Source organism: Manacus candei, unplaced genomic scaffold (genome assembly GCF_025592945.1).
Source record: "Manacus candei isolate 608988 ecotype Guabito, Panama unplaced genomic scaffold, ASM2559294v1 h1tg000081l, whole genome shotgun sequence".
Classification (NCBI taxonomy): Eukaryota; Metazoa; Chordata; class Aves; order Passeriformes; family Pipridae; genus Manacus; species Manacus candei.
The window spans coordinates 7068408-7082587 of NW_026138129.1; the positions used below are offsets into that span (position 1 = coordinate 7068408).

Below are 14180 nucleotides of genomic sequence, written 5' to 3' on the forward strand. Positions count from 1 at the left end.
TGTCCCTGTTGTGTTCCCTTCCAGTTTCTTCTGCATTCCAAGTCTACTTGCTGGAGGAGTTGGCTGAGAGGCAGAAAAGACCTTGACTCTATGTAAGCACTTCTCAGCAATACCAAAACTATCCCTAATTATCAACACTGTCTCAAGAACAAATTGAAAAGAGAGCCTCATACTAGCCGCTGTGAAGAAAATCAACTCTACTCCAGCCCAAACTAGCACATTCTTCACTCCTTATTCCATATCATCTACGCCATACTCAGTGCCTCGCTATCCAACACTTCCTCATTAACTGCCACCCCCCTTTCTATCCTTCGATGCAATACACAGATATTATTCTCCCAGCCTATGGAACCTCCCCTGTACAGTGTCCATAAATGTCTTACTGAGTTTGCTCAGGACAGGAGAGGTGGTGTGTTGTGTGGATTTACTGGGCACCAAAGCCAGTTCAGATCAGTTTGCTGCTGCATTTGAACTGCTTTTTGTAAGACTTGTCCTCCACTGCTTTATGTGGTTCCTGCTATAGTCGTTAAAATTTTAACATGCAACTCAAATAATGGCTTACAGTGATTTAAAGCTATATCCATTACAATCTCTACCCCTTGTCCCTTTGAGCCAGACTATAGCATTGAACATTGCAGTGAACTCCTTCCCTTACTCCTACTTATTCACAGACTGCAGTCCCTTACACCTATACCTTCTCAAAGTGGAATCTTTATCTATGAGCCACAGTCACTTTAGGGGTATTGCTGCTGTGGCACAGTCTTACCCACAACCACAGCTGCTTTGAGGTGTCCCTGCTCCAGTGTGGCCTTACCCACAGCCACAGTCCCTTCAGAAATAAACCTGCTCTATCATGATCTTACCCATGGCTGGAGTCCCTCCGGGGGAATACCTGCTCTGTTGTGGGCTTATCCATGGCCACACACTTTCAGATGCTCCAGCATGGATTTAGCCACACCCACTAATGCTATAAGATCTATCTGCTCTGTCAGGGACTTATCCTTGGGCCACCACCCCTTCAGAAGTATTCCTACTGAGGCACAGACGTAACCATGGCTACAGATGCTTCAAGATTTAGCTGCTCCCACATGGACTCATCCACAGGTCACAGTCCCTTTGAGTTCACACTGGAGTTGCAGCCAGTCCAGTCCATCAGCACAGACACGTCAGCCCAGGCGCATCGCCGCTGCTGTTATCAGAATGTGCCCAGGCACAGCACAGTAAGGTGATAAGCAGCACATCATGCACAGGAAGCAAAAACCAGCCACTAACGAGCGTAGAGTAATATACAGTCAGGCAAGCAAGGCTCATTACAAGCACCTGCCAATTAATAGCTAATCAGCAATTACAGCTATAAATTCAATCTAGCACGTTCCAGTCAAATCTGTTGTTATCTTGAACCCTGCAAGATCCACGCTGGGCACCAAAAAGTACTGCCATGGTTTAATCCCAGCTGACAATTAGACCTCACATAGCCATTAGCTCACTTTCCCACAGTGGGATGGTGGACAGAATCAGAAGCGGTACAGATGAGGTATACTCAACATGCTAGTTTTACCTAGTTTATCAGGACATCCCTGTAAGTTATGGCCAACATAACTTGTGCTCCCAGATCGCCTGCATAAGCTGTTTAGTGCTGTTACCAAAGGGGCTGGGTTTTGAATGGACCACCGAACAAAAGTTATTATTGATTGCTGAGGCCTCTGTTTCACTTCATGTGTGTTTGAAAGACAAGTTACAAAAATTCAAAGCAATGTATGCCAGTGTTTTTAATGCCATAATTTGATTACCTCTGACTGCAATACTCCTTTAATAGTAAAACTTGGCCCTTAGTGGATAGGGGGAATAAGAAGGTGCGTGAGGGAGTGCAAAGCTGTACAGACTTTGCTGGAATGAAGTGCATGTGCTACTTGTACACACTGCATCACTGAAAAACTGTGGAGTGCAAGTCTGGAGTGCAAGTCTGCCCTGCACTTGAGCTTCGTTTTCGCAAGGCCAGTTCTGTGTATCCGTTTTAAAGTCAAGTGTGACCCAGAGTCTCTTGGAGAAAAAGGCTGAAGTTTCAAGTGGAACTTGGGGAGAAACCTGTAGTTGCTGCTTCAGGAATAAGTAAGGAGAAAATGTTACACGAGAGAATACTTTACTGCAGCACTCTTAGTTCTCCAGTGAACAGCTGTGGATAATGATTGCAGATGATTTGCTTGGAGTAGTGATGGCAGCTTTCTTTGCAGATTTTTTGGGTCTGAGTTATCTGTGATTACTGAAGGACGGATGTTTGCTGAGGTTCAAATGCTTTGTCTGTAAGCAGGACATAACAGTATCATGATTATTTTTTTCTCTGCAGACATTCTTGGTACTAAGTTTGTTCATCATTCAACAACTGGTCTTTTGTTTGGAAAAGACCCTCGCTCGGTCTGTGATGGAATAACCGCATGTTGCATAAAAACCGGGCAAAGCAAAACTGTGCATCTCCTTCCAGTGCGATCCTGTGATGCCCCTGGGCTGGAGAGAGCAGCAATCACCCCCAGGGACTGCACAAGCCTGATCTCACCAGGAGGCTGCTGTGGCTCTTGGGGAGAGCGTTCTTACTCGTACTGCTTCTCTTATGGAGAAGCCTTCTGCTTTGAAAAAAAGAAAAGGATGAGCATCTTAGAGCTGCTTGACACATCCTCAGAATTCGGATTTGTTGCCCTTTAAATTTAAGAATTGCTGAAACCTGTATTAAGCACTTTTCTTCTGTCTGGCCTGTGTGCCAGGGCAAAATCTACCTTCTACCCCAAGTGCTGGTCATGTGGCAGGAGTCCACTTGTGCTTTTTCAGGAGAACAGCTGAGCTTTGCAAAAATTGGCTGGAACTCCAAAGCTGGGCTGGAGCCTGGCGCAACAGCAGGAGCTCTAAATGGCATGACTGAAGCCTTTAATTTAACCCCTTACCAGCAGTTGTGCTGATTGGAGCTGTCAGATGTCACTGTTGCATCATTATCCTTCAAAGCAAAACTGGTTGCAGCAGTAATCCCATAGAGCAAGGCTTCCATTTGCTGCACCACCCATTGGGGCTGTTCCTGTTAACTACTCCATCTATGGCATATGAGCTTCTAGCCCAGTCTTACTTTAATGTAAATAGAAAATGAAGAGTATTTCTATCAGTACTTGCGTAGGTAAAGATTTTTATCATGAATGTGTAGTAGGCAATAATTACTTTTTGATATTCTCAAACAGGGGTGCTGTGTATCATCTGTGTAAATACACAGAACAGTGCCAGATAGTATAATGGCATTCAATAATAATTTCTCCCTATGATGGGAATAATCTTCCATGTTGACTTTGAGGCTAAAGAATGCATCGGAGTTGATTTGAAATTCAGTTTGATGATAATCATCATGTGGTGACCAGTGATGACTTAAGTAATGTTCTGACCCAAAGTATCCATCAAATGTAGGCTTCAATTTCAAAGGTAAAGCGAGAACGGCTAATTTAAAATTTGGGGTTTTTTTGCCAAAGGCAGTTTTTAAAGCAGGAAGGATATGTAAGTACAGACTAGCAATTTGTGGGCTAATCCTTTTTTGCATTAATTTGTTTTCAGTACTCTTGTTCAAGAAATTAATTTCTCACTTTCTAGGAGACTTTGAAAGTAGCATCCGACTATGAACCTTGCGTCTTTCCCCTCACCCCTTCACATTCCTGGAGTGCATTTATGCAGGTTCAGAGTGACCAGTTCAGTGTCCAGCTCTAGGAAATGAATTCATCGTATCAGTCTTAATTTTCAGGTGTTCAGTTTCACATATCTACATAGTAAACAGAACCAGTTTGATTTCAAGTTAAACATTTATTCTGCTTTTTGAATTGTTATAAAAGTCATATTCTAGAAATATATATCTATATGAAAACTTCCTCCAGTATGAGCAGTTTTTTTCCTGCTTCAAGAGCCTTCTTAAAAGGAATCCTGATATAAACTGTTTCTTCAGAATGAGTTTATTGTAATAAAAAAATGTTATCAGAGAGTCAGTTCCCAGTATGCTGACACAAGTTTGTCTGATAGAAATTTTTTTTTCAAAACCTTTCCTTGTTTGTATTCCTGCTGTGTCAGAGTGGCTGAAATGGGGGTCAGACCCCACCAGCCCTCCATATTTATAACTTGTGAAATATACAGTATATCTAATGTTGTTACAACTTTTTGACTGCAGTATTCTCATGAAATAATGAACACAGAAGTCACTAAGCAGGAACTAAGCTGAATTAAAACCAGTAAACTGACAGGGCAAATCAGCAGAAGGAGCCTACCCAGTCTAAACCTCAGAGAATGGATGGCTTGAAGGCTTGGGCTGTAAGGCTTACTGCCAACAAAGGCCTGTGTTCAGGATGTCTGCTTTTTTTGAGCTGGCAGCTGTTGATGTTTTTAACCTCTGAAAGGGGAAAAAAGAGGTACAGTTACTGTGAATTGGAAAGCAAGAATCCATTTTGCCCAAATGTTTAAAGTTTTGACATAATTATTATTGCACAAAAGGATGTAACAGTAGGCTGTTTGAATTTCTTCATGGAAAGATGAGAAAACCAGTAAACTTGTGTGTGGGCAGAGCCTCATGATAAGACTGCTTGCCAGGGATGTGGGATAATGTGGCTCAGGTCATGGCTCAGCTCAGTTCTCTGTTACATGATTCTGTTGCCTCTTTTTCCTGGTGGGGTTCATGTGGTTTTATTTGTGTTGTTTAGGTTTTTAGTTTTGTTTGTTTGTTGGTTTTTTTTTACTGGATTCTTTCACTTCCCTAAAAGGTTGAAAATTACATCCATTTTCTGAGCAGTAGCACTAAAACTTTCAGAAATTCTGTGCTGAATGTGAGAAAGTCTTAATTCCATTTTCTGGAATTAAATAAGAGATTTAGTTCTGTTCTGAAAGGTTTGATTTCATGTTTAAAAAACCCACAGAGCAGGTATATGAACCTTTATACATACAGACTTTTTAAAATTGGGAACTTGGATGTAGGTGCAAGTTTTCCCAGAGGCATGTGAAGCCAAGAGGAAGTCAGGAGCTCTGTAGAGCATGGCCTGACAGCAGCCACAGGCAGCCTAGAGAGTAACAGTTGTAGAAACAAAGGGCGGTGCCAGATTTCTCATGAATTGCTGTGTTTCTTCCACTGCCTATGATGCTCTTGAGATCTGAATTTTGGTTTCGCCCACTACAACTAAAGAATCTAACAGAAAGAGTCGGATCTCTTTCATATGTTTTTGAGTTTTGCTTTGAAGTGTCTCAAGCAAAAGAACTATCCAATTTACTGTGCATTACAGTGACTCTATGATGGAAGTTTCTGACACAAAATGCCCTTCAGCTTATCGTTCAACATAAATTAGAAAAAATAAATTAAAAAGCGGGGGGAAGTTTTAAACTAAAATACCCATTGCTTCCCATTAGATAACCTTTATAATTTTGTTAGATCTGTCTCCTTTTTAGTGAAGTCAAGCAAATCACTTGCTTTCCCAGAATGAAATTAATGCAAAATTTTGTCTTTTTTTTTCCCCCTGAAATGAGGGACTTCATTGCTGGTACTCCATGCGTCTGTGGAATACAAAAAAACCTTTGTGGATTTCTTAATGGGTAGAGCTTTCTTTTCATTTACCTCCTCCTTAATTTTGCCAGGGGTTTTAAGGCCTTAGTATCTCAAAGTCAACTGTAGTTTCTGTTTTCTGCTACAGGTCTTCTGAATAATTCATTGGTAACTTATTGTTTGGTACAACATAAAGTGAAAAAAACATATAGTTTTTAAATTGTTAGCTATCACAGTAAATGATGATGTGAAAGGGGGTGTACTTGCAGAAAAAGTCATCAGTATTACAATAACAACTCATTTCACAAGAATCCCTGAGCATTGAGTGTATTGATTTAAGTCAGCACAAAAGCCTCCATTCATTTGCAGTATAGATCATCTGAAATTCCATGTGTTGGAGACATAAATATCGGTGTGTAGGTGCACAGGTATAGTATGTATACAAATATGACAGCAGACCTGTGTTAACCTACACTTCCATGGTACATCTGAAAGAATTTATAGCACACCTGTAGATGTTCTCTTGGAGGCATTGGTCTTAACCTGAGCTTCCCCTTCTCTTTCCTTGCCACTTTTCAAAAACAGAATACATCTCTTGTTGTTCTTCAAAATGCTGAAGAGAAACTGAGAAAATGACAAATAATAAAAATATAATACAGCTTTGTGTACATGAAAATGAAGAATTGGTAAGATCTGAAAAGTGTCTTGAAGAGCACATAGGAACAAATCAGGACCACTGATATTCAGAAGGAGGTTTGACATATTCTGTCATGGCTTTCAAGGCAAGGAGCTGCATCACTGAGTGCTTCAAAACTTCAAACCCACTCTAAATTCCTGGCCCTGCAATTACAGAAAAGCAGGGTGCAGGATGGTGGTGGGGCCATGTGGCTCTCAGAGGTGCTGCTTTCCTCACTGTTTAAGGGTATTGGTTTGGGAGTAGCTGAGGCCAAGGTATCAGCATGCTGCCATAGCCATCCTTGCCAAAGGGCCGGCACCTGGGCAAGGAATCTGTACTTGGCTGGCCAGGCTGTTCCTACCGCAAAGTACCCTGAAACAAACTGTTGTTTGCTTGTTTGTTTATTCATTTATTTTCTCTCTTCCTTGTGTCCTTTTCACATAGAACAAAACCATCTCTCTGGGGGAAGTGGTGACTCTTCCCCAGGTCCGTTGTCAGCTCCTGCACAAGAAGGGCTCCACTTGGACAATGTCTAGTTGGGCTTTATCTCGTGCCTCCCTTGTCTGTGTCACATCCTGAGCCCTCTTTGTCTTCGCATATAACCCTTCTTGATATGGTTTGTTTAGGGTTTTTTTCATTCCTCTGAAACATTCCAGCTCTTCTTGATGCAAAAACATCCTTGCTATCCTAAAGTCCTCTCTGGAAACCCGTATCTTCCATCATTATTTCACAAAAGTTCTTTTTGGCTCTTTTTGGCCAATGTTTACAGATGTAAGGATTTTTAGGCAAAGATGGCAGGTCTTGCTCATCCTGTTAATACCAGCAAGAGTTCTAGTACAGAGGCACAAGAGGTCTTTTACCATTTGAGTAGCGGGTGTAAAATGCATCAATCGAAGACCTGCTGTGTCCTAGTTGCATTCATGTGCCTTTATATTAATATGTTTTTAGTACAAAGGCAGCTACCATAGTTCGGAGCTTGCTTCATCTTGTTTGGAAAATTGATCAGAAGGTATTTGATTTCCCTACTGCAGAATGCTGTGTTTCCGTATTGACTTTTCTTTCTCTGAAGCCCATTGCTGTTGGGGTTTTTTGTGTGTTTGTGCTGTAATTTCGCTGGATTCTGCTTCTGTTTGTTACAAGTGGATTTATGAGTTAGCCCTGCCTCACTTGTTATTGTTACAGGCTTTACAAAAGCTGCAGTTTCTCTGTAATTGCTAATGAATTATGTTTTTCAAAATCATTGTAGAATGTTTTTCAGCCCCTGTGGCTCCTAGCCTTAGTGTTGAATGGAGTGTATTTGAGATGGATGAAAAAATACCCTTCTGTTTTCACTGTTGGCAAAGGGGAGAGCGTCAAACACTTCCCCCAGTGATGTGTTAAGTTCAATAGATTCCAACATTTGCGTCAAGCTGAGAGGCATGATTTTTCTTCCCTCCCTAACACTAGAAGCAGATATGTGAGTGCTGTAACAGTGTGTTCTCTCTGAAGCTGCATTTCATCAGTAGTTAAGCTAAGTGTTTACCTATGTCTGCACTTCTCTATGTGGCACTAAGACACTTGGACTGTTGTTTCATGTGTAGAAGAATTTATTTTTTTAGATACCTTTTTTTTTTTTATATACCGTCCCTCCTGCATAGCTCATTTCCTTGATCAGAGTTTTGCTTCTGCTGCAGGATGTTATCATTTTGCATGTGTCAGCTCTGGCTCTAACATGCGAGAGTAATGGAGCAGAAAACCTCTGTTCAGTGTAACAGCTAAGGGGGTGTCCAGAGGTTATGGTTTGAGACTGAAAATGGGACTTTATTAATCTGTACTACTGGAAGCTCACTGAATTGTTTAGTTCTCTCAAACACTTGCTGATGTGGTTGACATAGGAATAGGTCTTTTTTATTTCTTTATTCTGACCTGTAGCCCATAGTTAGTGACGTGTAGGTGATTTCCATTACACACCTGCATACCTACACTGTCTCTGCACAGTGGCTTCCATTTGTCTTCTCCAGGACTTCCACAGAAGCTGAAATACAGTGTGCGGTGGAGGACGCCAGGGCAGAACGATCGCTTTTAAAGCAAAACACTTACAGGCCTTCAGTGCTCTGTCTGTCCTTCAGATACAGCTTTGTTTGATCATTTCAGAAGCTACACTAGAACGTGTAATGCGTGTTCAGAGCAAAGAGAGAAAACATTTGGAAAAAGGCTGGCAGAATTGTCTCAGAAATTTTCAGCTGTAGGTGCTTTAATTACACCTGCTGAAATGGTTTCATAAAATTATTTATAAATTACTGGCTATGTCACTGAATTTTCCCAGCATTCATCTGGGTCTCCTTTTGCATAGTTCTTGTCTGCACAGTGAGATTAATCCTGTCTCGGGATCTGCAGAGGAGTGTTTAAATTTATGATTCAAATGGACACAGCTCCTGTGGCAGAAACTGTGAAGAGGTTCATGAATTTCTAATTAGAAGGGATTCATTCAATGAATATAATTTCCTAAACTAAGTTGTGGTGTGGAGCACAGATGAAGCATAATATTTAGGTGATTAAAATACACACAGTCCCCCTAGAATTTGTGAGGCATACCCTGGGTGACCAGTTTTCCTTTCAGATGCTCTTCTCTACTATGCTTGTGTATTTCAGGAGCAGAACAGCAATGCCTTCTGATAGGCCATGGTCTGTCTCTTATCTGTTACGTTACATACAGAACAACTGAACTGAAGTTGTCATGGGAGGAAAAGTCCCTCATGAGTTCAAAACCTGCCATTCCAGTCAGGAAGAAAGTTTTCAGCTTTTTTCCCATGTATTTTTGGCTTTATATTTTCTACCTGATTGTGTTTTTCAGGCTTAGCTCGTAAATCGTCACAAAACTGTTTTGAAGATTTTTACAAGGAAGGTAGTATATAAAACCAAAATCACAATATTTAGAAGCCTGCAATAATTTGAAAAGAAAATGTATGCAAATGATCACATAAATCACAGTGTACAAAGTAGACAAAAAAAAGCTACCTGTGAAGTAAGCTTCTTTCTTGAGCCCTGAGGCAAACAACTAAAGGCTTGAAGCATAAGCCACAAATCCTGTTTGTTAAGATTACTACACATGTTTTCTTCCAAAAGGAGTGATTTGTAAAAAGCATTTCACCAATTTGCACTTCTGCACCAGAGCTCCCAAGCTTACCAGTCTGGCACCACGGGCACTTTCCTCAGTGCCAACAGTGGAGAAGGGTTGGCAATACCAGGCAGTACCTGGGCAGTTCAATGCCTGCCATCCATCCCTTCCTCTAGCTGCTGGATCACAGCTTCAGCCAGGACCTCAGGGACTTGTCCTGCACCCATCCTCTTGATGGCATTGGCTTTGGATGAAGGAGGAGACAGGAAGGAAATAGGACTGCTAAGAAATGGCTTTAAAGATGGGAGAATAAAATTCTTCTGCAAGCTGAGATTGATTTAGATCAGCTGTAGGTGATGATGGAGGAATTCTTAGTTTAAATTCGGTGGACTTCACTCTGCAATATATTAGCATTACTAATTTTTAAGAGCTCCCCCTGGCTTTATTATTGGTATTTGAGATTCTGTGCTGTGCTGACCTTGGACCTCAAGGGTAGCTGGACAGGCTGGTGCTAAGCCAGTTTGTCCTTCCTCTAATATGTTCCCTGGGGATTGGATACAATTGGTGAATATTTCAGTTTCTCCAGAATCTTCAGATCTCAGTTGCTGTGATTTAATAGTGTATTGGACTAGTTGAATATGCATTGACAGTGTCTCAACACAGGATAGGGGTCTTGCCTAGGGCCCCTTAAATCCAGAAACAATGCAAGTAAATCAGTCACTTTCGGGAAGTACTGGATTTAATTACATAGCTTAAGGAGCCTGCACTTGATCAGGTACTTTCTCAGATTATTGGGGTTTGTTCACCAACACTGCATAGTGTGTAAGTGGTGTGAATGTCTGATACACGTCTGACAAGCTTTACAGGCATATGTGGAGGGCAGATATCTGGGGCAGCAGGCTGCTAGGACAGAAAATACCTATCACTCTGACACCTGCTTTGTCTAGACCAGAGCCCTTGCAATGCAGGCTAGAAATGTCTCTTACTACAGCCACTGTTTCTATACATGCAAGCTGTCCTCTGTTTAATTTTTAAGATTTGGTTCAGAAGGGTGAAAGATGTACTTTCATGAAACCAACTTTTAAAAATATTTTCTGAAAAGATTCTATAACCTGCTTGAGAGCATGCCAACAGTACAACATTTGCTCAACTTTCTAGAATTAGCCTTTGGAAAAAAGGGCCCTGATCCTGATGAATAAAAGTCAATACAACATGTGGATTTTAAAGTGAGGTTTAACATGAGGTTTAATGGATTTTAACCAAAATAAATAGAATTGCTTGAGGCTGATGAAAGTTCTGTGATCTCTGATACAGATCTAAGACAGACGTTCAGTTGAGAGTACTATTTCCCTAAGTATTTTCTTTGGTTTCTTGTGTAAATAGCAATAGGAAGAAATACCATTCTGCTGGAAAGGCAGGTAGGAATATTAATCACAACAGTGCAGTACTATCAGGTGTTTTGCATCCCAGCGTTGCAAAGAGGAGCTCTAGAGGAGGGAGAGGAGAGTTGTCCTTGCTTCTGCCTTCCACAGTCATCTTGATCCTACAAAACTGCTCCTGTTCTAACAGGGTGGGCTTGACAGCAAATGAGAAAAAAGAAAGCAAATACAGTCACATTTTCTTAGGATTTTGTTACATGGGGTGCAGCTAACCGCTCATCTGAATAGTTTTAGGCTGAAAATAGTAACTTTTCATCTAATTGCAGTCTCAGGCTTCAACTTCACAAGCAGCTGCTCAAGCAAAAGACTCTGTAGTCTTGGGAGGCCAGGCAGCATCTTATAAATGATAGTTTACAAAAAACCTAGTATATTAAAAAAAAAAAAAAACCAACCAAACAAAAAAAACTTGCAGCAAGGGATCTAAAAGCACATGGGGGACATGGTGGATTCTCCTAACTGGCATACTGAAATTGTAACATAAAGCGATAAAATGCTCCTTTTCCGAAAGTGCAGCAGTGTGTGGACTAACAAGGTGCTCATGAATGTGAAGTGTTTGGACTGTGGGGCTTGTCTTTCCCTACCTCTTTGCAAACTGCTAGGCAGGAGTTGGAGAGTGCCTGAGGAGGATTTACAGTCTTTTCCAGATGCAAAACTTAATCGGATTCCGTTTTGACAGAGCTAATGGCAAAAGAGAGGGTGCCAAATAGCTAATTTCACTTTTCTGATCTGTGAACATCAGTGGAATTTCCCTGGGCTTGGTCCAGCTTCTGCTTGACTAGAGGAGTCCTTTGGACCTGTCAGTACATGAATGTGATTGCCTTTCCGTGTCCACTTCCACTTAAGAACTTCATTTCCCTTTTCATGTTATAAAATTAGAAAAGCAGATACAGTGACCACATATGGCCAGGCAAAATCCTCCAGTAGGACAGTGACCCAGTGTCAGCCTTGTGTCCTGGCAAGCACAGGGCTGTGAGGTATCCCGTGCCCTCCTGGCTGCCATGGCCAACAGTGCAAACTGATTCAGTTGTATGATGGCAGAGTAGGATCCTCTCTAATCTAGATCTTGTAGACTTTCTGGGTGGGTTAATCTAAAACCACTTCATGGCAGTCAGTGGTAATTTCCTGTTAATTATTAAAAGACTGCCTTTCCAGAAAATTGTGTCTGGTTTTCTTTTTTTTTAATTAAATCCCAAGAACATTTTGTCACCCTTTCTGTAAACAAAGGGCATAGGAAGTACAATTTCACGGAGATAAGAGTTTTACATGTAGGCTGAGGAATGCGTGAACATGAAGTCCCTCCAGTATTGAGAAACAAACCCATTTTTATTTTTTTTAAGCATGCATATTACTGTGGTTGCTTACCCAGTTACGATGAGTAAGTTACATTACTTACTTTGCTATAACTTCATGAGGGCTAGGACTGGCTGAGAATAAAGTAGGTATAAGTGGGTTCCCCTATGATTTCATACACAAAGTGTATTTCTCAATACTGAAAGCTATAATATCTTCCTCTATTTTAACTGGACTGGACTTTTCCCACTGATTTCAGCTAGACCTGTTAATAGTATGTGCCTTTCAGGCAGTTGGCTTACAATCTTAAATTAGACACCACCACTGGGACTCCCTCATCTAGCTTAGAGCTGAAACCTGTTGGGTGAGTTGTTCTGTAAGAGCTTCTGTGTGTCTCTATTGACTGCAAAGGGAGCCTGAATGGCAGAGTTTTGGAGTAGATGGTTATACCTTAGATGTTTGAAGGAAGGTGATTTGAACTCCATACTGTTGACAAGTTTCTGTGTGAGAAACTGGCCTTTCTGAAATGTCTCTGAATCCTCCTGGTATTTTTAGCTCAGACATGCTGTTATAATCCCAGATTTTCCCTGTATATTTTCTCTGAAGGTGAATTTTTGGAAATTGCACTTGAACTTAGCTAGCAAATTGTGTGATGATCTAGTGAAAATAAATAAATAATTCCTCTTTGTATTTTGTTTTGCATCACTTCTGTCTAGCAGTTTTACCTTCTTCTATATTCTTCAGTGATTTATAGAATTAGCTGTTTTTCTGTATTATTTCAGAGTTTATCCTGAAAGTAATTCCCTCTGGAGAGGTTAATGTTTACTATTAGAATTGTTTTGAGGTAGTCCTAATTTATGTTACCCTGTTTCTTCTTCCCTTTTTCTCCCCTTCAGATTTATTCTGTCTGGTCTTTAGAATAATTTCATTAACCTGACATTTGTTGTGTTTTAGGAGAAACCTGATGTGAGTCCTACATCTCTACAACTGCGATCCCAGATTGAGGTAAGCACGTAGATTTTGATCACCTACTTTTGTTTGTTTGTTCTTTAATTTGATATTCTGCATAAATTGGGTAAAGGCTTCTCTTGTGTCTGCTCTCACTGCTATGTGTCTTCTCTTGCAGGAGTCACTTGGTCTCAGCAGCACTGCATCAACACCCGACACTGAAAGAAAGTAAGTGAAGACACAGGAAAGAAATAAGGGAGAGGGAATTTTGTGCGTTTTCTTTTCCCTTGGAGTAAATTCACTTTAGATCACATTGATATTTCTAGATTTCAAATCCAGCCATTATTAATGAAACCTGTGTTGGAACCTGCTCCTTCTCTTGTTCTCTTTTGACCTTTTATTATTTTGGGTTTATTATATCAAAAGAGGGTTGTTGTTTCTCCCCTCTTGGGATGTGCATACAACTGGTAGTCATTTTTGAGGAACACTGGTGATTTCACATTCTCTGCAAAGTAAACTTCCTTTAAAAATTACTTTCTGTGACTAGGCCTAAATGCAGCCAAAAAGACAGGTGAGGGGAAGGGAGAGTTACAAACTTAAATCATGTTCCTTTTCCTGTGCACTCCTGAGCTTGTAACTGTGCTTTTGAAGAAGGTGCCAAGGGAATGAAGTATTTAAAACCAAGTTAAAAGGAACTTTAATTTTAGAAGTCCTTGATAAAAACCTCTCTGTGAGGACTGAGAGAGTTTCTGTTTACTGTCACCTCCTGCTGCAATGTGTGTGCTTGTTTTCTGTGCCTCCTTCCTTTGATCCCAAGATCTTGGATCCGTACTGCTGCGGGTAACGTGCAGTGGTGCATGAAGACAACTGCCACTGTATTTCCAATTGCCTGCACTTCCTGGAGTAGTGCCAGCTGGACTGGTTCAGAGGGAGTATGTAGAATACAGTTGTGATGTGACATGCTTTTGTATGGTTTTACAGTCCCACATTTGAATATCTTCCAGTGATTCAACACTGGACAGTAATAGGAAGATTTCTGCCCTTGTTTTTGCTAGTTCCATAGAAGGACTGTCAGTCCCAGAGGGATCTGTAGTGGGTATGGGGTATGGGACTCACACTGACTATGTAGAAGTCAGTTGTATGGCAGTGAACAGCTGCTTAGGGGCTTCCTTTGTGATTGTCTGAAAGCTA

General features: G+C 41.0%; 1 protein-coding gene across 5 annotated transcripts in view; it reads left to right on the forward strand.

Annotated features, from left to right (window-relative positions):
* SASH1 (SAM and SH3 domain containing 1) overlaps positions 1-14180 on the forward strand; it is a 540193-nt gene that overhangs the window by 465105 nt on the left and 60908 nt on the right. For all 5 annotated transcript variants that reach the window (XM_051811190.1, XM_051811193.1, XM_051811191.1 and 2 more), the window contains exons 3-4: positions 12996-13046; positions 13168-13217. In XM_051811190.1, coding sequence (XP_051667150.1) covers positions 12996-13046; positions 13168-13217 — 101 coding nt within the window. The remainder of the gene's footprint in view (positions 1-12995; positions 13047-13167; positions 13218-14180) is intronic.